Source organism: Sorex araneus, chromosome 4, assembly GCF_027595985.1.
Source record: "Sorex araneus isolate mSorAra2 chromosome 4, mSorAra2.pri, whole genome shotgun sequence".
NCBI classification, from domain to species: Eukaryota; Metazoa; Chordata; class Mammalia; order Eulipotyphla; family Soricidae; genus Sorex; species Sorex araneus.
In genome coordinates, this window is record NC_073305.1 from 16673204 (window position 1) to 16694402 (window position 21199).

At 47.8% G+C, this 21199-nt stretch overlaps 1 protein-coding gene across 1 annotated transcript in view; it reads left to right on the plus strand.

The window, feature by feature from the left end:
• PLCL2 (phospholipase C like 2) overlaps positions 1-21199 on the plus strand; it is a 185791-nt gene that overhangs the window by 145081 nt on the left and 19511 nt on the right. Inside the window, exon 4 of the mRNA XM_004603818.2 lies at positions 4282-4357. Within this exon, the coding sequence (XP_004603875.2) occupies positions 4282-4357 (76 nt within the window). The remainder of the gene's footprint in view (positions 1-4281; positions 4358-21199) is intronic.

Here is a 21199-nt window from a genome sequence, read left to right on the forward strand (position 1 = left end):
AAGACGCCTGTATGAATAATCACGCCATTTGTCATTCCTCACTCCATCACGTGAGGCTCCGTGAGTAAAACTGACGTGCGCAACGGATGGTTGAAGCATTGCCGGTGAACATGTGAAAAGCAGGCGTGATCATTCTCCTGATTGGGAGGGACCAGAAAATGCCCTGCCAGTCCCTCTGCATAATGACGGAAGGAACCTTGGCACGTCCCATTTGCGGGTGTCTTCACCACGGGGTTGGTAGCGTGCAGCCGTTTATCGAACCCTCAGCACCAACTGGGGGTTGCATCTTTTTATTAAAGGCATTTCACGGGTGGAGAATTCTGCCTCCACACAGCTCAATGCCCTGTTCTTACTGCCAGTGTGATGGAATCACGAAAAATAGGACTGGAACCCATGGAAATACACTTCCTTTCTGTCTACACGGCATCCTCAGGCTATGCCTGGTCAGGTCACCTTTCTCACAGGGATTGTCCACGGACAAGAGCCTCTGCTGACCCCTACATTGTCAACACTGTCCCTGCCAGTCCTGCTTCCATCCTGCCCATTCGCCTCTTGACCTGGTGCATATCATTGCCTGTGTGTTGCTCCGTGTGTGTGTGTGTGTGTGTGTGTGTGTGTGTGTGTGTGTGTGTGTGTGTGTGTGTGTGTGTGTTTCCTTTTGAGATGCTTGAGGCATGCTCGACCAGTTCTTTTGACAGGGAGTGGCGCCCATCACCACCCTCACCGGAGCACCCCTCGCTTCTTCATAGCTCCCATTTAGCGTTGACATCAAAGCTGAGAAAGGTTACCGATGACGGCTCCTGAGCCTTTTCTCTATGCAAATTATGTCCTGGTACAAATGACTTGCTGGCGGTATAATCAGGTCCTCAGCTATTCATTTTTATCCCTGCCTGTTCGGTATGTCAAGCTGTAAAATAGAATAGAATATTTGAATTGACAGGAATGACTCAGAACTTGAAGAATAGATGCGAAAGTGTTAGTTGCACCACTAGGCTGAGAACTTGCAGAAGTGTTGCAGTGGAGACTCCATCGGCAGGCTCGGGGGTCCCCGGTTCCTATTGAGGGGCTACCAGCCATGGGCTTCCCTTGGACACTGAAGAAGAGGACATGGGACTGAATGTGGCCCTGAAACCCTTACAAGTTTACCGTAATGTTCTCAGAACAATGTAAGTCAATAAGTGCTCTATCACTTGATTTAACAATCCTCAGAAATATGTCACTGCTTCTTTAGTTTAAATAAGTGTTCAGGCAAGCACTGTCAAGCACTGTCATCCTGTTGTTCATCGATTTGCTCGAGCGGGCACCAGTAATGTCTCCATTATGAGACTTGTTACTGTTTTTTGGCATATCGAATATGCCATGGGCAACTTGCCAGGCTCTGCCATGCGGGCAGGATACTCTTGATAGCTTGCCGGGCTCTCCAAGAAGGATGGAGGAATCAAACCCGGGTTGGCCGTGTGCAAGGCAACACCCTACCCGCTGTGCTATCACTCATAGCACTAAATTAATTTGACTCAACACGGGAAACCTCACCCGGCCCAGACACAGACAGGACTGACAGATTGATAGCTCTTTCTTGGTTCCATGGGTGGTGGTGCATAGCCGTTCTTAGTTGGTGGAGCCATTTGTCTGGTTCCTTCCGATAACGAAGGAGACTCTGGCGTGCTAAATAAGTGTTATCATTTGAAAATCAATGTTTTGGGGAGAGGACCCAAGATCAATCTCCAGCATCCCAAATGGTCTCCCAAGACCCGCCAGGAGTGATTTCTAAGTGCAGAAGTAACCGAAGTAACCCCTGAACATAGCCAGGTATGTCCCAAAAACAAAACCAAAAAAAGTGTCTTTCTGAGTTGCACAAATTAGCCAGCCTACCTAATATTTATTTTCCATGAAATAATGACCAGGCTAGTTTAATGGTAAGTAAATACTAAAAAGGAAAACAGCAGAATTTGGAGATAAAGAGTGAAGGATGGTTTATGGACTAGCCAGGAAAAACAGATGTATGATAACATCAAGTCAAGTTATTTTCATACTGAAAGACAAATATCAGTTAGACTCTGTGCGTAAGGCCTGCATCATATCTGTGCCTGTTTGTGCCCTCTGAGTGGAACCCTGCCACCTGTTTCCACAGTGCCCTCGAGTCAAAAGGGTTACTGCAACCCATCCATATCCTGGCACTTGGTCTAGGGTGACTGGCCAGGTATGCCTGGGTCCTCTGTGTTTTCCTTTTTCCATCTTTCATGTGTATGTTTGGTGCAAGGGATTGAACCCAGGGCCCCCACGTGCAGGCCGTTGCCCACTCCTGAACTCTCTCCCGAGCTCTCTGGGTTTTGCTAGAACTTTGCTCTTAAGACAAGGCCTGTAACTTGGAAACTGAATTCAACGTCGAATATTTGAAAATCCTGGTTAGGAATATGAAAAAATGGGAGTTGGAGAGACGGGGCCACACGCTTTGTAGGTGGAAGTCCCGGGTTCCAACCCAGGCACTGCCTCGCTGACCCTAAGGAGCCATCCTTGAGAAAAGAAAGAAAAGAGTTGGAGTGATTGCATTTGTGCTGCATTTTGATCCTCGTCGTGAACTCTGAAACTATTTTTAGATGAAGGCATCTGGGCTGAAATGGGCAAGGTGTGTAGATGTTGGAGCATTTCTGTGAGATTTTGTTCAAATGAATGACCGAAAACAATATTTAAAGCACCGATCAGATGTGTGTGCATTTATTGTGACTTTTCACACTGAAAGAAAGTACTGGTTCCAGGTGCAGATTTCAGGTAGCCTAACCCCACCAGAGGTATGACAGTGTTCTAAGCCTTATTTAAACTGTTTTGTATACAGGGCCAGTGGAGGAGTCGCACGTGGGGGAGGCGTTTGCCTTGCATGTGACAGAGCACGCTTGGATCCCTAGAACACGTTTGGTCTCCCAAGCACTGCCAGTAGTTACTCCTGAACACAGAGCCAGCTCTGAGCACTACCAGGTGTACCTCAGAAGCTAAATAATAATAATAATAATGCATTGTAGCGCTGTCGTCCATTGTTCATTGATTTGCTCAAGCTGGCAGCAGTAACGTCTCCATTGTGAAACTTGTTGTTACTGTTTTTGGCATATCGAATATGCCACAGGTAGCTTGCCAGGCTCTGCCATGCAGGCAAGATTCTCTCGGTAGCTTACCAGGCTCCCCAAGAGGGATGGAGGAATCGAACCTAGGTTGGCTGCATGCAGGGCAAATGCCCTACCCCGCTGTGCTATTGCTCCAGTCCAATAATAATAATAATAATAATAACAATAAGTAGTAGTATTAGTAGTAGTAGTTACATGGGGGTGTATGATTTGATCATCTTTCACATGTTTGAACTTGAATTGGGAAGTGACCGTGATGATTTAGAGGGAATATATGTAGTCATTCAAAGGACCAAAATCTCTTTCTGTAGATTTGATTTTCATCCAGTTATTGGCTCACAAGCTCCCCAAAGGCTTGGAGTTTAAATGCTGTGAGTGGTAAAACTGCCTCTTGTTCTGTTCATGAAGTAACTTCTGGAAAACACCTGAGGTTGGGGGCTGGTTGCTAGGGGAAGCACTGTGGTGGAGGGTGGGACTTTCAGGGAGGGGAGGGGAGCTAGAGGTGAATCCAGTCCCCACTAGCCCACGATTCCATTGATCGCTGCCAAGAATTCTCAAAATATAAAACAAACAAAAAAGCAAAACCAAAGAGATAAAGAGGAGCATGGAAGAGTTTCCGGGTTGGTGAACTTGTGGGGTTAGTTCCAGGGGTGTGTGTGGGGGGGGGCCTGGGAACCGCAAGCCTTGGCCCACAGCTCACCCTGTGCCTCTCCTCTTCCCTCTGGTGTTCCTGAGTAACAGTCCTTGAAATACACCAGTGACCAAGTGAAAACACGAGAGCCCTGAATTCTGAGCCACTCTCGCAAAGTCCCGAACCTGAGATTATGTCCCAGTACCTGGGGTTGACGGCACCCCTGGGACAGAGACGCACTGACGCATGGCCTGGAGTCGTGCAAGAGCTTCGGAAGTGGGGAGTGACCTTTATATGCCTTGTGGAATCTGGCGACCTGGGGGGGGGGTGTCAGGCTGGAGCGCCCTGCAGTTCTCTGACACCGTGAGACCCGGGAGCCCCGCTGTGTGGGAATAAAGCCTCCACGCGCCTCTCCGGACCATGCCGGTCCTTCCACACAAGCCTGAGACTGTTGGGGGGGAGGGCGGTGTGTCCGTGAGCGGGGGTCCAGCTGTGAGGTGCCAGCCCTCTCACCTCTGCGTGTGCCCTTTGCAGATGATCCAGTCTCTCAAGGCATTGATCGAAAATGCGGATGCGGTGTATGAGAAGATCGTACATTGTCAAAAGGCGGGTAAGCGATCGTCAGATTTCTTTTCTTTCAACGTGAAGTTACTGGCATCCTGTTTTGCCCCTAAACGGTTTTAAGTCTGTGACACTGCAAAGAAAATAATATAGAGAAATTGTTTTTCCGTGATTAAAGAAAATACTAATTTGGTGGGTGTTGTTTAAAAAAAAAAAATTTAATTGTTTCAGAGGCTACATCCAGGAATTATTTCTGGCTTGGTGTTTGGGTGTTATGTGCATGGTACTGGGGTTGAGGTTACCATAAAGGACCAAACTCTAGCCTCTTACCTGCAAAGCCTGTGTCTCGAACCTGTCAGCCATCTCCCTGATCCCTAATTCACTCATCTTTGAGCTTGGGTACCAAACTCACGAAACGAGTGGCTTGAGCGGCCTCAGTAACCTCTACATTCTTCCTATCCCTGAGATCTTAGAAGCCTCTCTCTTCTCGGCCTTCCTAACGATGCCGCACTGGAGGCTCTTTCAGGGTCAGGGGAATGAGATTCAGCTGGTTACTGGCTTTGGCATATAGATACACCATGGGAAGCTTGCGAGGCTGTGAAACTCTGCTTGCGAGTTTCTCCCAGAGGGAAAAGTAGGTTATAAGATATCCTTCTGGGAGCTTGCTTTTGAGTCTCTGGATGTTGGCCGTTGATGGGATTACACACAACTGGGTTCCTCTGCCTTCACCTTCATGCGTGAAGCCTGTCCAAATGTGTGGAGAGGGGCCTTGAGCATGGCTGTGGCTAGGTTCCGGTGGTCTTCAGTGGCTGGGAGCTCTGCTCGGGGCAGGGAGGGAAGCTGGAGCCCATCCCCTCCGAGGGGCCCCGGGGAAGACAGCCAGGCGTGTGGGCAAGAGACTGCGTTGCTCTCTTCTCAACTCAGCAAAGGGAAGTTTTGCAAATATCCGAGCTTGGTCCCAAATGTGGCATGAGAATTCAGAGCTGTGCAGAGTTCGGGTTTTGTGGAATGAATGTGTGCTGAGGTGGAGAATGTCTGCCTGGTCTTTGTCACCTCTGCTGCCTTCCCCGCTGTGGTAGCACGAGGCAGGAACTTGAGTCTTGAGTAGATAAAGAATGGCTTCTTGGAAAGGAGACCAGTTACAGCCTTTTTCCTCTTTAGCATATTGTCATCTTCAAATGCAGATGAGTTCATTAACTTAACATCCAAATGCCACAGTAAATGTGTAGGTGACAGGTCTAATTTTAGCTGAACCAGATCAAAAACCAAGTGTAATAAGATCTACAAAATGGACTTTTCCTCCCTCTAGTTCTCAATATTGGTTGACTCTGGAAAATTCTAATATGGAGAGTATTTGGAAACCATCAGGAAGAATGACTTCCTAATTTCTAAGATTCAGGGTTGCTGTTCTCCAAAATCGAGAGATTATCATTGTTATCTAACCTGGGCAGAAAAAAAAATCTCTTAGAAGTGAACTCATTTAAAGTAGATTGAATACGAGGATAGACTGATAATTCCTCGGTGCTTCTATGAAGGAATAGTCGTATAGTGATGGATCAGCAGATTCCCTAATCTTTACCCTTCTAGAAAAATCCCCGCAGCCAAGTGTGATCTCGATTTGTAGATCTCTGTGGGCTTGTGTGCTTTATAGCTGCAACGAAAACAAGTTATTTCAGATACAGTTTTCATGGCCATTATTCCGCGTACTGTAAATAGCGTCCTGGAGTCCGTAGAATGAAAGTCAGCGTCCAGCTTTTCAGGCCGGGCCATCTCCCAGCTGCCCGCCCAGTTTGCCATTTTATTGCGTATGCTTTGAATGTCTGTGTCTAAAGGACTTGGAGAGCTGGTCACACCAAAATACTGAAAAGGAAGATTGTTCTTTGTCTTTTAGCTCCATCCCTTAAGAGCGGGGTGGCAGGGAGGGGGAGAGACAGAGGGCTATAGGTCAGGTGGTAGAGCACCTGCCTGTCATGCATATGGCCCTAAATTCAATCCCCAGCATGGCAAAAGAAAAAATAATCTTCATAAAGGACTGGAGCGATAGCACAGTGGATAGAGTTGTTTGCCTTGCATGTGGCCGACCCGGATTCGGTTCGTCTGTCCCTCTCGGAGAGCCCGGCAAGCTACTGAGAGTATCCCGCCCGCATGGCAGAGCCTGCCAAGCTCCCCATGGCATATTTGATATGCCAAAAACAGTAACAGCAAGTCTCACAATGGAGACGTGACTGGTGCCTGCTTGAGCACATCGATGAACAATGGGATGACAGTGCTACAGTGCTATAAAGATAACCTTCCCCCAAATAGGAACTATGAGAGGAACCACTCGTGGTCCAATATTTTGAGAACTTAACGTGTGTGAGTCTGAACTTAGGAGCAACCAGGACTTCCTGGACAGACCTGGCCCGAGGCTGGGGGGTGGAGAAAGAACGAGGAAGGGAAGTGACCGTGTTCATCCAGCCTCCCAGTAAGGCTGTTCTCTCCTATTGCCTGTTTTTTCTTTTTTCCATCGGATTTGTGTGGGTCATCCCTCTAGATGACTTGTCCTCTCCTCCCTGCCAACCAGAACTTTTCTCCTTTTTTTGACTCAAATGTCTTTTACAAATATTTTTGGTTTGGGGGACGGGAGCGATAGTACAGCAGGTAGGGCATTTGCCTTGCCCGCGGCCGTCCCGGGTTTGATTCCCAGTATCTCATATGTACCCCTGAGCACCACCAGGGTAATTCCTGAGAACAAAGCTAGAAGTAACCCCTGTGCATCGCCGGGTGTGACTCAAAAAGCAAAAAAAAAAAAAAAGAACTCTTGGTTTGTTTGGGGACCATAACCAGAGGTGCTTAGGACTTACTCCCAGAATGGAAGACCCATGCAGTGCCAGGAGTTGAACTTGGAGCTCCTGCATGTGGCATATGAGCACTCCAGCACCCAGAAGCGTACAAAGGTAGGAAATCTTGCATGTCTCTAGGATTCACTTCCCTCACTGACCATTCACATCAGCTGTTCAGTCCTGCATTTGCTTCACCCAATAGAGCCTCTGAAGCTCATCATCATCATCATCATCATCCTCTTGATCATCGAATTTCTTGAGCAGTCTCAGTAATGTGTCCATTCGTCCTAACCCTGAGATTTTAGAAACCTCTCTTTACTCATCCTTCCCAACAATGCCACATTGGAGGGTTTTTCAGGGTCCGGGGAATAAGACCCAACTGGCTTTGGCATATGAATATGCCTTGGGGAGTTTTCCAGGCTCTCCCATGTGGGCAGGAAACTCTCGGTAGCTTGCCAGGTTCTCCCAGAGGGAGAATTAGGCTAAAAGGTGTCTTCCGGGAGCTTGGGTCTCTGGATGTTGGCCATTGGTGGGATTACACGGCACCGGGGGCAGCCCCTGTGTATGACTGCCTAGCTACTGGCAAATGGGGAATCTGGGTGGAAGAGGCCCAGTCCCGATCTGAGCAGACTTGGAGGTCTCAGCCTCAGTCCCACACACAGGGGTTTTTCTGCTGGTACCTTCATGTGTGAGGCTCATCCAAGCTTATCGTATGTTTTTTTTTTATTATTCCACCTTCCCAACAGGACAGAAATGTCTTATGCCACCGAGACTGAATATTAAGTTACTCTCTGTATTTCACCTCTAGCAACTGCTCTTAACATTTCATATAGCATAGTCACTCAGACATTAACTGGCCAAATGCGATTTGACTTTTATTAGTTATTTACTGCTGTTGAGCCTGGGTACCTACTGTGAGGATTATGAATGATTCAGGCATAAAACTATGTCTGTCTAAAAAAAAAAAACCTGGGTATTAATTCAATAATTTGAGACAAAGTCAATTCTTGAGACTTCATTGATTTGTGAAATTTCATCATTTCTACGGTCTCACAGCTTAATTTTTGTTCGTATTTAAAAAAGTGGAGTAAAATAGTCAAGAGGACTTTTTTTAAAGGATTTTTGGTTGGGGTTAAAAAAGAAAAAAAAAGGCAAAAAAAGAAAAACCCTGTTTGCTGCTCTGGGTTGAAATCTTCAAAAAAAAAAAATCCATTCCGTTTTGGTTTCATAGTTACTGCCAACGCCTACATAGCACTTCTGTTATCACAAGTACTTATTTTAGAGTCCCTTGATCTTTTGTTTCTTGTGTTTACAGTTATCAGTAGGGCTGGCAGTCATTAGTCATCTGAAGAATTGCTAATTTGTATTGGGCTCAAAAACATTTGTGTAAGATTTTACTTTTGATAAGCAACTGCTCAGCCGCTGCTGCTGCCACCGGCTGTGACCTTGAATCTGGAGTTGACAGAGCCAAGAGACTGGTCAGCACCGTGCAAGAAGTATTGCAAACTTTCAGGCACAAACTCACAGTGTTGATGGGTAAAGCCATTGTGGAGACAATGAAGTACACTCACACCTCGGGTCACACGTGGCAGAGGACGCCCCCACCTGGCCTAGTGGGACATCCAGAGACGCCCCTATAGGAGCTGGTGTTGCCAGAGTAGGGAGTGTGGTAGGAGAGGAATGCTGAGATGTGAAGTCGCCCCAGTTCAGGGGGGCTAGGAACCCACCGATCCAGGAAGTGGGGGAACCCAGAAGACCTTGGAAAGCAACAGCATGGCTGCAGGGGATGGATGGTTCATGAGTGCAGACCCTCATTTCAGAAGAAGATGGCACCCCACTGAGGGCCGGATGGGGGACAAAGGAACTATTAATGAAGGAAACCAAGTTCCGAGGTAGAGGAACAGGTTTGTATGTAAGGAGGTGGTGCAAAGACTCTCAGAGGGATGAGTCAGGGATAGAGGAAATGGGGCATCAGGTCCCATTGTAACAGCGTCTTGACCTCAGAAAAGGGGAAGGTCAGCTTCTCCTGGAGAAAACAAGGTTGACCCTGAGACAAGTTCTGAGAAGGAGGAATGGTTTCCATGGAGAAGGTGGGCCAGGAAGCAGCGCCTCAGGCAGCCCAGCTTGGAGGTGAGGAAGTGGAAACGGGTGGGAGCTTATGGCGACCCGGAGGTCAGTAGTGCCAGGGAAGGTAGCGATGTGGGAGACACAGCCCGGGTGCAGGGAGGCGTCTGTAACTGGAGAGTGGGCGCCCTCTCATGCACAAAAACGGGCATTTCCCAAGAAACAGCAAGGGCAGTGAGCAGCAGAGAGGGAAGCAGCATGAAAATTCTTTTCACTTTCATTTACTTTTTTTTGGTGGGGGGAGGATGGGGTTGGGGTTGGGAGGAGTGGGAGAGGGGTTGCACCATATCTGGTGGTACTTAGAGCTTCCTCCTGGTGCTGTGTTCAAAGATCACCCCCTGGTAGGGCTCAAGGGACCATATGGGGTGCCAGGGATTAAGCCCAGGTTGGCTGCGTGCAAAGCAAACGCTGTACCTAATGCACTATTACTCTGGCCCCTCACTTTTATTGTTATTCAGTGTTGTGTTACATACCAGGACATATGTGTCCATTGTGCATCACTAACAATAAACTTGTGTCGGGGTCAGTGGAATACCACCGGTCTGCAGATGTAGAAAGGTCTACACTACATGAAGTTGAATACCCAAAGTTCACTTCCATTCTTCCCCAATTCACCCCCTAGCCCCATTTATCCACCCCCCTTCCCCTCTGGTAACCATTAACTGGCCTTAATCTAAATGTCTTAAGTTTTTCGGTTTTATTTAGTTCATTTGTTCCTTTGGCTTCTCTTGATGCCACATAGCAGTGAAATCTGATTTTACTCCTTATCTTTGTCTCTCTATGTGTTTTTGTTTCCATGTTGTGTTCCTAATTTTTAATTTTTATTGTAGTTTAAGTAACAATTTAGAGTAATGTTAGCATTGCTTGGTAATCTCATTTTTATCATCAATGGCCAAGGATATGCCATCATTTGATTCTGTCCCCTTGTTTTATTTCTTTACCACAGATGAGAGATCGTCAGGTTTTTTTCCTTTCTCTCTCTGACTTATTTTACTTAACACGATGCCCTCCAGTTCCAGCCAAGTGTGATGAACTGTAAAATTTTATTTTATAGCCTCGTAGCATCCCATTGTGTAGAACTATCACAACTTACTTCATTCGCCTGTCATTGGACATGTAGATTGTTTCCATAATCTTACTATTGTCCTTAGCACCACAGTGAATCTAGGCGTGTTTATATAGAGGTTTTTCAGATTAATGCTTTAATGTTTGGGGGAGTAGAAGCCAAGGAGTCACTGTCAAACGGATGCCCTGTTTGTGCTTTTATTGAGAATTTTCTGTACTGCTTTTCATAGAGATTAAACCAGACAACATTCCCACCAACAGTGAGTAGGGTTCCCTTGATCGCCACATTGCAGCCAACACTTTAAATTGTACAGTGAAGCACAGTGAGCAGAACCATGTGCTGGATGTGAAGCAGACTCTGAGACCTGGAATAGAATCGAGGATCTAAGAAATGTTCGTCTGTGACATGCAGCTGGGTACATGAAGTGAAGCGTGGAAACCCTCCTCAGCAAATGGTTTTGAAAAAGCTCAAGGGCCACATGCAAAAGACGCTGGATCCATAGCCCTCACAATATGCAGCCGTTAACTCAGCGTAGATTAAATATCGCCGGCTCAGAGCAGAAGTCGTAAAATAACATGGAGGAAAACAGAAGCTGAACTCGCCAGGATTTGGGCCACAGAGATGTCTGTAGGGATTCGACTCTATTGACAAAGAAGATCAAACAAAAAATAAGCAAGTGAGACTATACTGAACTGATCTTTTTTGCACGTATTAAGAAACTTTTTAAAATTAAGATACCTACCAAATAGTTGAAACTGTTTGCACATAATTCATCAGGAAAAAGACTAATATCCAAGCAACGTAAACATGAAGCTCAGCAACAACAGGAACAAACAAACAACCCATTAAAAAAAAAAGACACAGATGAACAGACACTTCCCTGAAGAGGATAAGCCGGCAGCCAGTAGGCCTGTGAAAAAGGTTTCATTGTCACTTATCAGAGAAAAGCAAATCCAAACAAAAACTAAATACCAGCTCACAGCAGTGACACTCGCACTGCTTCCATTTGTCTTTTCCACTAAGCAAACACCTTTGAGGTTGGTCCGTGTTGTTACGAATGGCAGGATTCCACCTTTTTTAATGGCTGAGTAAGAGTTCCATCATGTGGCTGTACCACATCGTCTGTGTCTAGTCATCCATGGACGGGCACTCTCAGTTACTGTAAACAATGCTGCAGTGTACATGAGGTACACTTTTCTCTTCAAAATAATATTTTCCTCTTCTTTAGACTAATAAATACCTGCAAGTGGGATACCGAGTCACTATTTTAGTGACTGGAGTAACCACTGGATCACTTTCTGTAGTAGCATACCCGTGACATCCGACCATCCTGCAATAGGCCTCTCTTCCCTCCGCATTCTTTCCATCACTGTCTTTCGGAGAGCAGTCGTTTTCACACGCAGGAGGCGATACCTGGCTATTGTACAGATTTGTCATTCTCTGTTAATAAGATGGTAGGGAACATTCTATTGGTCTCCTGGCCATCCGTATGTCTTTGGAAGAGTATTTACTCAATCCCTCAGCCTAGGTTTTATTTGGTTGATCTTTGTTGCTTCATGAGTTCTTAGTGTATTTGGATATTTAACTCCTGGTGTGACATACGGAGTCCCGCTGTCTTCTGTCATGCAGTCGGACAGCCTCTTCTCTGTATTTTATAGTGCCAGACATTGAACTCAGGACCCTGAAGGCACATGCTCTGCCACAGAGCTTCAGTTCAGCCCATCCTTTTCATTTCACTCAAGCGTCTTTGCTTCTTGCTCTTCAGGTTATCTTAGTTCGATACACAGCCACTTTCTTAATTTTGATTTTGTCTCCCCTGCCTTTAGGATTTGAGTGTCCGACTTGTCAGGCAGGTGTCAGGGTACGTCACCTGTGCTTTCTTGAATGTATTTTATGGGGTTAGGTCTTCCATGTTAGTCATCTGCCTTGCATTTGTTTTTGTGTTTCTGTCCGGTAACGGTCTGTGTGTGTGTATTTTTGCATATGGCTGTTCCATTTTCCCAGTGTGTTGAGGGTTTTTTGTTTTGTTTTTCCTCTATCATTTATGCTTCTCTCAAAAACTTTTCTTTAAAATGTTTATAAACATCACTTGAAGGGGCTGGAGAGCTAGTACAGCAGGTAAGACGCTTGCCTTGCACACGGCCAACCAAGGTTGGAGCCTCAGCATCTCGTAGGTTCCCCAAGCACTGCCAGGAGTGAACTCCCGAGTGCAAAACCAGGAGTAGCCTTTGAGCATTGCCAGCTGTGACCCCAAAACCAAAAATAAATAAATAAAGTCACTTAACAATTAGCAAGATATTGTTGAGGATCATTTTTTTTCTACTTTATTTTTTATTTTATTTTGCTTTGGGCCACACCAGGTATGCCCATGTTTACTCCTGGCTCTGCATTCAGGGATCACCCCTAGCAGACTTGGGGGACCAGCTGGCACAGCTGTGTGCAAGGGAAGTGCTTTAACCTGCTGTACTGTTGCTCTTGCCTCCCCCCTGTCCCCCGTTTTTCTGTTTTTTTTTTCCAGTTTCACTGTCTCTTTCCTTTTCAATGACCAAAAGTGGCAGCTATCTTTGATTTCTAATTTTCTTTTTTACATCACTGGATAGATCTGCCTAACTGATATAATGACTTAAGGGGCAACATCAGGTGCTTTGCTTCCCAGAGTTAGATGTTTTCTTGCAGGCGATTTGAAATAGAAAACAATAAGTCCTGTGGGAAGGAAAAAATTTAAAAAAAAATCAATGCCATCCTTCCCTATCAAAGAGTTGAATTAATTAACATGGGCACTTCATCTCCATTCTCCGCTGCAGCTTCTTAAAAATGACAGATGCAGGGGCCAGAGCAATAGCACAGCGGGTAGGGCGTTTGCCTTGCACGCGGCTGACCCGGGTTCGATCGCCAGCATCCCATATGGTCCCCCAAGCACTGCCAGGAGTAATTCCTGAGTGCAAAGCCAGGAGTAACCCCTGAGCATCGCTGAGTGTGACCCAAAAAGCAAAAAAAAATGACAGATGCAGTGATAATCAGGGTGTTCAGTTTGTGTTTGGGTGCGGTTGTTTGAGGCATCAACCCACAAGGGCAAAGCAAGTGGAAGCAACAGATAGTAGGGAACAGGTGAAAGCAGCTGGTGATCACCTTTCTTGACTGAAGAAAGCTCAGGAACAGTCTGACTTGCAGGGCCAACTGTTCCCACCAGCTCCAAGCCTGGTACGTCCAGATGCCCTTGGAAACTGGGGCAGAGGTAGAAAGAGAAGAGAACGGCCTGGGAGCTGGATGCAGGAGGTGGATGCAGGAGCACCAGACAGTGCAGACCTGATGCGTCCTGAATATGGTGAGGTTGGAAATAGATTCTCAGGGGGCTGGAGCGATAGCACAGCGGGTAGGGCATTTGACTTGCATGCAGCCAACCCAGGTTCGATTCCCCACATCCCATATGGTCCCCCGAGCACCGCCAGGAGTAATTCCTCAATGCATGAGCCAGGAGTAACCCCTGTACATTGCCAGGTGTGACCCAAAAAGCAAAAAAAAAAAAAAGGAAAACTAGATTCTCAGCCTCCACCTCGGCAGGACTTCGATGAGTGATGCTGGGGATGGGAGAACAGCAATAGAATCTGCCATTGAGGAATAAACATAGAAAGTGAGAGTTTGAAATCTGCGTGCCATAAAAGAAAGTGGCTTGCGTCCAGCGGCTTCTGGAGCGGGGAGTTGGTGACAGCTCTCGCTTGTTACACTGTGCACCTTTAATTCTAACAAAGATTTCATTGCTACTGGATTCCACTTGGGTGAAGGTGATGAAGTAACAGGAAGGGGGATGGAAGTAATGAAATGGACCAGAAATAATGGGAAGGGGGAATTCCTGCTGAAGTGTTCCCAGTGATGAGGTTCTCATTTCTGAGGCCCCAGGACTATATGACTTGGGGGCTCGGGGGGTGAGGTTCCCGCAGGGCAAGGCTCGGGGGCCAGCCCCGTCTGTATGAGATGCCCTGCAGAGACAGACGCGGCATTTTGGTGCAGGGTGACAGGGTCTGGCTCTCCGGGGGCAGGAGAAGGGTTTTTGTGCTGCCCTTGAATGACTGGAGAAGGAGAGATCAGATCCCCACCCTTACCCCCACCCCCATTCCAGAACGTTCAGCCCCCCCCCCCCACCTGCTGACTTTTAGGAGCTCTGAGGACTCCTCAGGCGTGGCAGGACCACCCAGTTCCCACTGAGAAGACGGGGGAAACGGTCCCTTTCCACGCCTTCATCCCTGCAGTTTAAGATGCTTCCCAGGACCATTTCAGTCCCCGGCTCCCGGCATTCCCCGCGGTCTCGGTGATCCCTTGTACGTGGGTGCCCTCCTCAGAGCTGTTCCTGGCACCCAGGGTCAAGTGCAGAGATTCCCACACCCCCCCCCACACCCCAGCAGCCTGTCCTGCGGGTACCCAGAGTCCCTGCACTCCGGCCTCATGCCCTGCCTCTCCGGGTCCCATTCATCCCCCACGATGCATCATCCTTCACTTCCCCTCCGCAGTGCTCATCACACTTTGCCCACCCCCTTCTTTGTGTTTCTGATTTGCTGCTGTTAGTTCACCGCGCAGGTGGTTACGCCTGGTAGGTTCATCTTATAATATAAGAGCGGGCGAGTTCCTGAGGGTCAGGCCAGACCCCCGGTGCCTGGGGTCCAGAAGCTCCAAGACCCTTTGTGTGAGACAAACTCCTCCGAGCTGAGTGTTCTTAGGGGCTCCGGTTCCCAGACCGTGTCCCGCCACCGTCGCCTTCTCCTCTCACTGCGTTATCTTGCCCCGCGCGGTCAACACAGACTGATCTCTGAGCGTCGTTCTGAGAGCACCCCTTGAGGGTTCTGTGCGGAAATGTTTGCCAGGCGGACCCACGGGGCTGTGCCTTTTGACTTTGTGTCTGTCGGGATGTTTCTCAGCTGTGTGTTAGAGATAAGGCTCTTCCCTTGGGATCCTGGCCCTCGTCTTCTCAGCCCCACACTGGGACTTGCTTTGGGATATCCCGTTAGTTGCTTGACCTCTCCAGACCTTATTTTCCTCCTCCATTTTTTTCTTTTTGAGGGGGTGGGGGCATGGGGGTAGGGTAGTAGATCAATCTATTGGTGCTCAGGGGCTATTCCTGGCTCTGTGCTCAGGCATGTGGTGGGGACGCTGTATGCTCAGGATTTGAACCAGGGCCTTGGCCTCCCAGCTGCATGCATGCAAGGCAGGGGCCTCACCTCCTCTCCTGGGTCCTCATTTTCCTCCCCCTAAGTGATGGTGACGAACATCTGCTTCCCGGGGCAGGCTAAGGGGAGAGAAGGGAGGGAGTTTGGGTGCTGTGGGCTCTACAGTGGAGAGACCGAAGGTCAGCTGCGTGTGCTGCCATCCGGGAATGGCCCGATGGCAGTGGCTTGAAGAGCTGAGGGAGTGGACAAGGCCCTTCCGTGGCACGGGGATGTGAATTTCATCCCATCTACCTGCCAAGGGCAAGTTGTGACTTTTCACAACTCTGAAGGTGCGAAGAGAGACACCCCAGCTTGTGCAAGGGCCCGGGGGGCGGGGGGAGAACTTCTGGAGGGGAATTTCCAAAGCTCCTTTGCAACTCCAGGGGCTCTCTCCTTCCCCCTCCCTTTGCTGCTCCTGTTTGGTTGTCATTTCTGGGGAGAGACGCAGCGACACAGGCCCCAGGGGCGACACCAGGGCTCGGCCATGGAAGCTGCCAGTGCACTGTCGCGTGGGATGAGCACTGGCTGTGGGCCGTGGGGAGTGGGCCCCACCCAGCCGGGCAGGGATACTCGCAGGGGTCTCACACCCCTGGCTGGGACGCTCACACACGTGCTTGGCCAGAGCAGCACTCCTGTGTTTGACAGTTTTCCCAGTAGTGTCGGGGGGCCCATGGGGTGCTGGGGGTGGAATATCCAGGCCCCCAGCATGCACGCTTGCCTTCTGGGCTTCCCTGAAGCCCTGGCCGAAGTGCTCCTGGACCATCCGGTGTCACGGCTGCAGGGGTGCTCGCGCCCTACCGGTTCTTTATTTTTTTAAATACTTTTTATTGAATTTCTGTGAATATTTTTATTTTTTTAAAATTTTAACATTTTGTATTTTAAATTTTTTAATATATTTTAATGTTTTTATATTTTTAATTTTTTAATTTAATATTTTTATTTTTTAATATTTAAAAATATTTTAAATTTTTTTATTGAATCCCTTCACCAGTGTACATTTCCCAGCACCAGTGTCCCCAGTTTCCGTCCCGTCAGCCCTAACCCCCAGCCTGAGTATGGAAGACACATTTCTTCTTTGTCTATCTGTCTCTGTCTCTCTGTCTGTCTCTCTGTCTTTCTCTCTGTCTTTCTCTCTGTCTCTCCCCCCTCCATGGTCCCCACTGCCCCTCCACGTGTCACTGCCTGGCTGTGGAGCTCAGTGGGACGCCAGGGCCAGGCCGGGGCATGTGGGCAGTCCAAGGGGTTGAATTTGAAGCCTCGAGCTGCCAGGCAGGTCCGTTCTGTTGTGGAGCCACACCTGGGGTCCCAGGCGGTGTGAGATGTGGGTCGTGTCCTGGGAATGAGCTGAGCCAGGGAAGTGGGCGGGGCTGCTGCCGCCTCCATGATCCTCCCCCCAGGAGCCTGATGGGGAGGCCCCCTCCGGGCCAGAACTGGGTCGCACACCAGCTCTCTTAGGAACAGGAGCTTCCGTTTCCTTGGACGTCAGCTTACAGGGCAGTTGCTTTGTGTCGCCCCCTTCTGCTCCCTGGGACGGAGCCTCTGGGAGAGGGGCTCAGGAGGCAGCCTCTGGAAGAGGCGCTGGTGGTTCTGAGACCATCTCATTAGACAGAGGAGCCGGGCCGGCTCTGCTTGGGCTCAGGCGCTAACCTTCTCCCCGACACGTAAATTTGCTGATTATGTCTGCTTCTGAAGGGGACTTAAGAAGAGTTCCTGTGTTAGAACCGTCACAGACACTCGGCACATTGCAGGGGGCTGGGCCCACGTTGGAGATGTTGGTTGCACTGAACTGGGTGCAGACGGTGGCACCTACCCACCTACTTATTCTCCAGACCTCTCTGCTGTCCTTCCCCTGAGCCTTAGGAAGCAGGGGAGAAGGGGAGGGGCACTGCCCTGTCCTGCCCTCAGGGCTCCCTCTGCAGAGACTAGGCATGGGGCACATGAGGAGAGAGCCACACGGCACAGGGAATTTCATTCAAGAGCCAAAGAGCAACGCACGCACACACAATACCCGTTGTCTTCTGTTTCATCAGTTTTTTTCTTAGTGGTGTCGGGAATCAGACCCAGGCCCTGACTCACGCAAGACCAGGCACTCAGCCCTTCGTGCTCCATCCCCAGCCCCCTGGCCATGAACTCTGGAGCGGTCACAGAAACCAGATTTGAGAACAAGACACGAGTTGGAAGGTGGTTTTGTCTGGGAGCAGGGCAAACGGGGACAGACAGGGAGAGGAACGGATGCCAGGGCGGCAGGGCCCACGGTCACAGCTGTCTTGACAGAGCTGAGAACAGCACGCGGGGCTGGAGGGGCGGGAGGGGGAGGCGGCGCACACCCAGGAGATTTGACATCCTGTGAAGAAACAGCAGCGGCAGCAACAGCTGTCTTGATGCACAGGACGGGGTTCAGGGCAGTAACCCACGGGAAGCAAAGTTGCCACCAATGCTACAAACAGCAGATATGAGGATGGGTGGGTCTCTCCAGACATGGAAGAAAAGTGCCCCCAATCAGTAAAAGAAAGACCAAGAGCCCCTATCACCGTATCCTTTGCAAAGGATACGCACGCGCGCATGCGCGCGCGCACACACACACACACACACACACACACACACACTGAGTGAGGGAAATCCAAGACTCTGCAAATGTCTTCAACCTCATTCATGAAAGGAAATGAAAGGAACCCAGCTATACTGAGTACAGGGAATATCTAGGAATGAAATGTCAACTCCCTGCCTTTGTGAAGCTGAAATCTAGTAGAAGGACTGAAGAGAAAAGCCAAGAATCTCGTCAGAGGGTGGTGAGGTGCGCTGTTGGCCATTCTGGCTTTCCAGGGTGGGGGCTGTGTTTGTGAGCGCGTCGCCCTCTGGGAGCTGCCCGAGAAGAAAGAACGGCAGCTGCTCTGTGGAACGCAGGGAGATGTGGACCCGGGGAAGGGAAGGACGTTCTCTGGACACCAGCTTATACTTGTTAGTGTTGAGCCATATGATTATACTGTCTGTTCAAAAAAATTTTTTAATTTCTATTTCCTTATTGTATTTCTAAATTGATTTTATTTTATTTTTATAAAGTAGTTCACAGTATTTGATTACATTTAATATTCAGACACCAATCCCACCACCATTAAACCATCTCATCACTGTATTTTGAATGTTTCCATCTCAAACCCCAACCTCTGCCCTAAGCAGAACAGAAATCATTTATTTTGTATTGTTTCTTATAAATAAATGGCTGAAAAATGCTCAAAATAAAACTTTCCTTAGAGGAGAGTGTGTGGAGATTGTTGTATTTCGCCCAGGAGCCTTTAAGCCCTACTATAAGAGATTACTAATATGATGTTAAGGGTTGAGCCTTTGTAAAAGTAGGAGACAGGCTGGAGTGATAGCACAGCGAATAGGGTATTTGTTTTGCACACAGTCGACCCAGGTTCGATTCCTCTGCCCCTCTCGGAGAGCCCGGCAAGCTACCGAGAGTATCCTGCCCATACAGCTGAGCCTGGCAAGCTCCCCGTGGTGTATTCGATATGCCAAAAACAGTAACAAGTCTCACAATGGAGACGTTACTGGTGCCCACTCGAGCAAATCGATGAACAACGGGATGACAGTGATACAGTGATACAGAAGACAACCCATCTGTTCAAAAATTTAAGAGATATTTAAAGAGAAGTTGGGCGGGGACAAGGTGATCATCAACCTGGGAAGTTAACGTGATCACACCCAATTGGCAAACAAGAACCAGTCAAAACAATATTAATTGAGGGTTGGAGAGGTAGAGCAGGAGTTTAGGCACTTGTTTGCATGTTGCAGACTCTCGTTTAATTGCTGGCACCACATATGGTCCCTTAAGCACAGCCAGGAGAAGTCTTTGAGCACTGTCCACTGCAGTCCCAAAACTCCGACCAACAAGACTGATAGAACCAGGTCCTCCTTGGTATGGGAAGCTCATCCTTGAGTTCCACTGGGTGGAAGCCTCTTTATTTCTCCATGATGGAGGAGGACTCTGCATCCCTGTGAGTCCACGGCTCTGTTTTTAGAACAGTGCGTGGTTACTGGGTCCACAAAGGACTGCGAGTTATGCAACGTGGTCTCACCTAGATTCCCCCAGATGGAGGGAGCTGGCAGAGAAAGGAGAAGCTCCTTCCTCGAGTTCATTCACAATTTGTACTGCTGTGGATTTGGCATCATGGGCATCTTCCTATCCATCTGGGCATCCTGGTTATATTTAAGAGACCTGTTTTATCTGTTCCACCTCATGTGGACCGGGATTTTAACAGCTCAGAATCCATCTTAAAATAATTTGGCTTCTCTTGATGCCAAGAGTGTTTGGGACGAGGGCCAAGCAAAGGCGGCTACCCACTGGAACTATATATGAGAAGCAATTAGGCATTTCCATGTCTTCAGGGTGAGATGATGGTGTCACCAGCACATCCAAACCTTAGACCTCTGGAGTTTGGGGTGGAGGGGAGTGGGGGGCAGAGAGACTAGATTACAGAGACTGTCTCTATACAGGTACTTGATGGTAGTTGCAGGAAGTTATCCATACTCAGTCTCTCAAGACATATAATGTTGTTGCACACGATAAGTGCATGCCAAGTGATATTGAGATGCTTCCTGGGAAAACTCTCCAGCCATGCTCTGGGGGCCTGAGGGCCACACCTTGATATACTCAGCCTGGTTGTAAGACATGATGGTTCAGTGGTGGGAGCCCTGAAGGCTTCTTCCAAGGGTGTTCCAGGAACTTTGCATACCTTGGGGGGTGTCAAACTTGGGACCTCGAGCATGCTAGCTTATACTCTGGCCCTTTGAGCTATCCCCCCAACTGTCTTTTGATACTGTTGCTAAATCACCTCTTCACTGGGCTCCCAAATATACCTATGTCCTATGGAATTCCTTCTTCCAAGAGATAATCTCACCACACATATTTGGGAGAATTTGAAAGAAACTAAACCTATGTTTATGTATATGTGCGGCCAGTATGAAGTCTTACATTTATAAATGTGTATTTGTAAGAATATATTTTTATAAAATGTACTTGTTTTCTTGTTATTTGAAAGATTTCAGCCTTTCATTATTTTTGATTTAAAAAAATGTCTTTGAAAAATTATATATTTGCTTCTAGAATTTTTGGTCATGTGCTGCATGGCATATTTTAGACTCCCATCATTTAGATTGGTAGAGAAAATCCTAACCAGGGCTTTGAAAGGTCATTACCTTTGTGTCTGGGATGAGTCAGTTGCATTTATTTCAATATAGTAGGAAAGATGACATGTTCCTGCTTCCCGCCTCCCTCCCCGCTTCCTTCAAAGAAAAAGCCTCTTTATCATCTTAGTATTGTGTGTCACATCTTTTAATTTTCTGACTCTTTGATCTAAGTTTATCTGTGGTGGGAAGCAGGTAGCCTGATAGAAATGGAAACTTCTCATCACTCTGTTCCATTTTATGCTGCTGTACTCATGATCTTAGTTAAATTTTCTATCAGCTTGGAAAGTCTCCACTCATTCATTTGAATAGATGTGATTCTTTGTCAGAATTATATTTCATCTTTCAGGAAAGCCCTTCAAAAGATTTGCTATGTGGTATTTTTAAATAATTGGAAAATTGTGTTACCAATAGCAACATGTATTAAAAAAAATCTCAGCTGCTTAGATTTCTGAGAAATGACACGGAAAGGTGCAATTAACTTTCCTAAAACA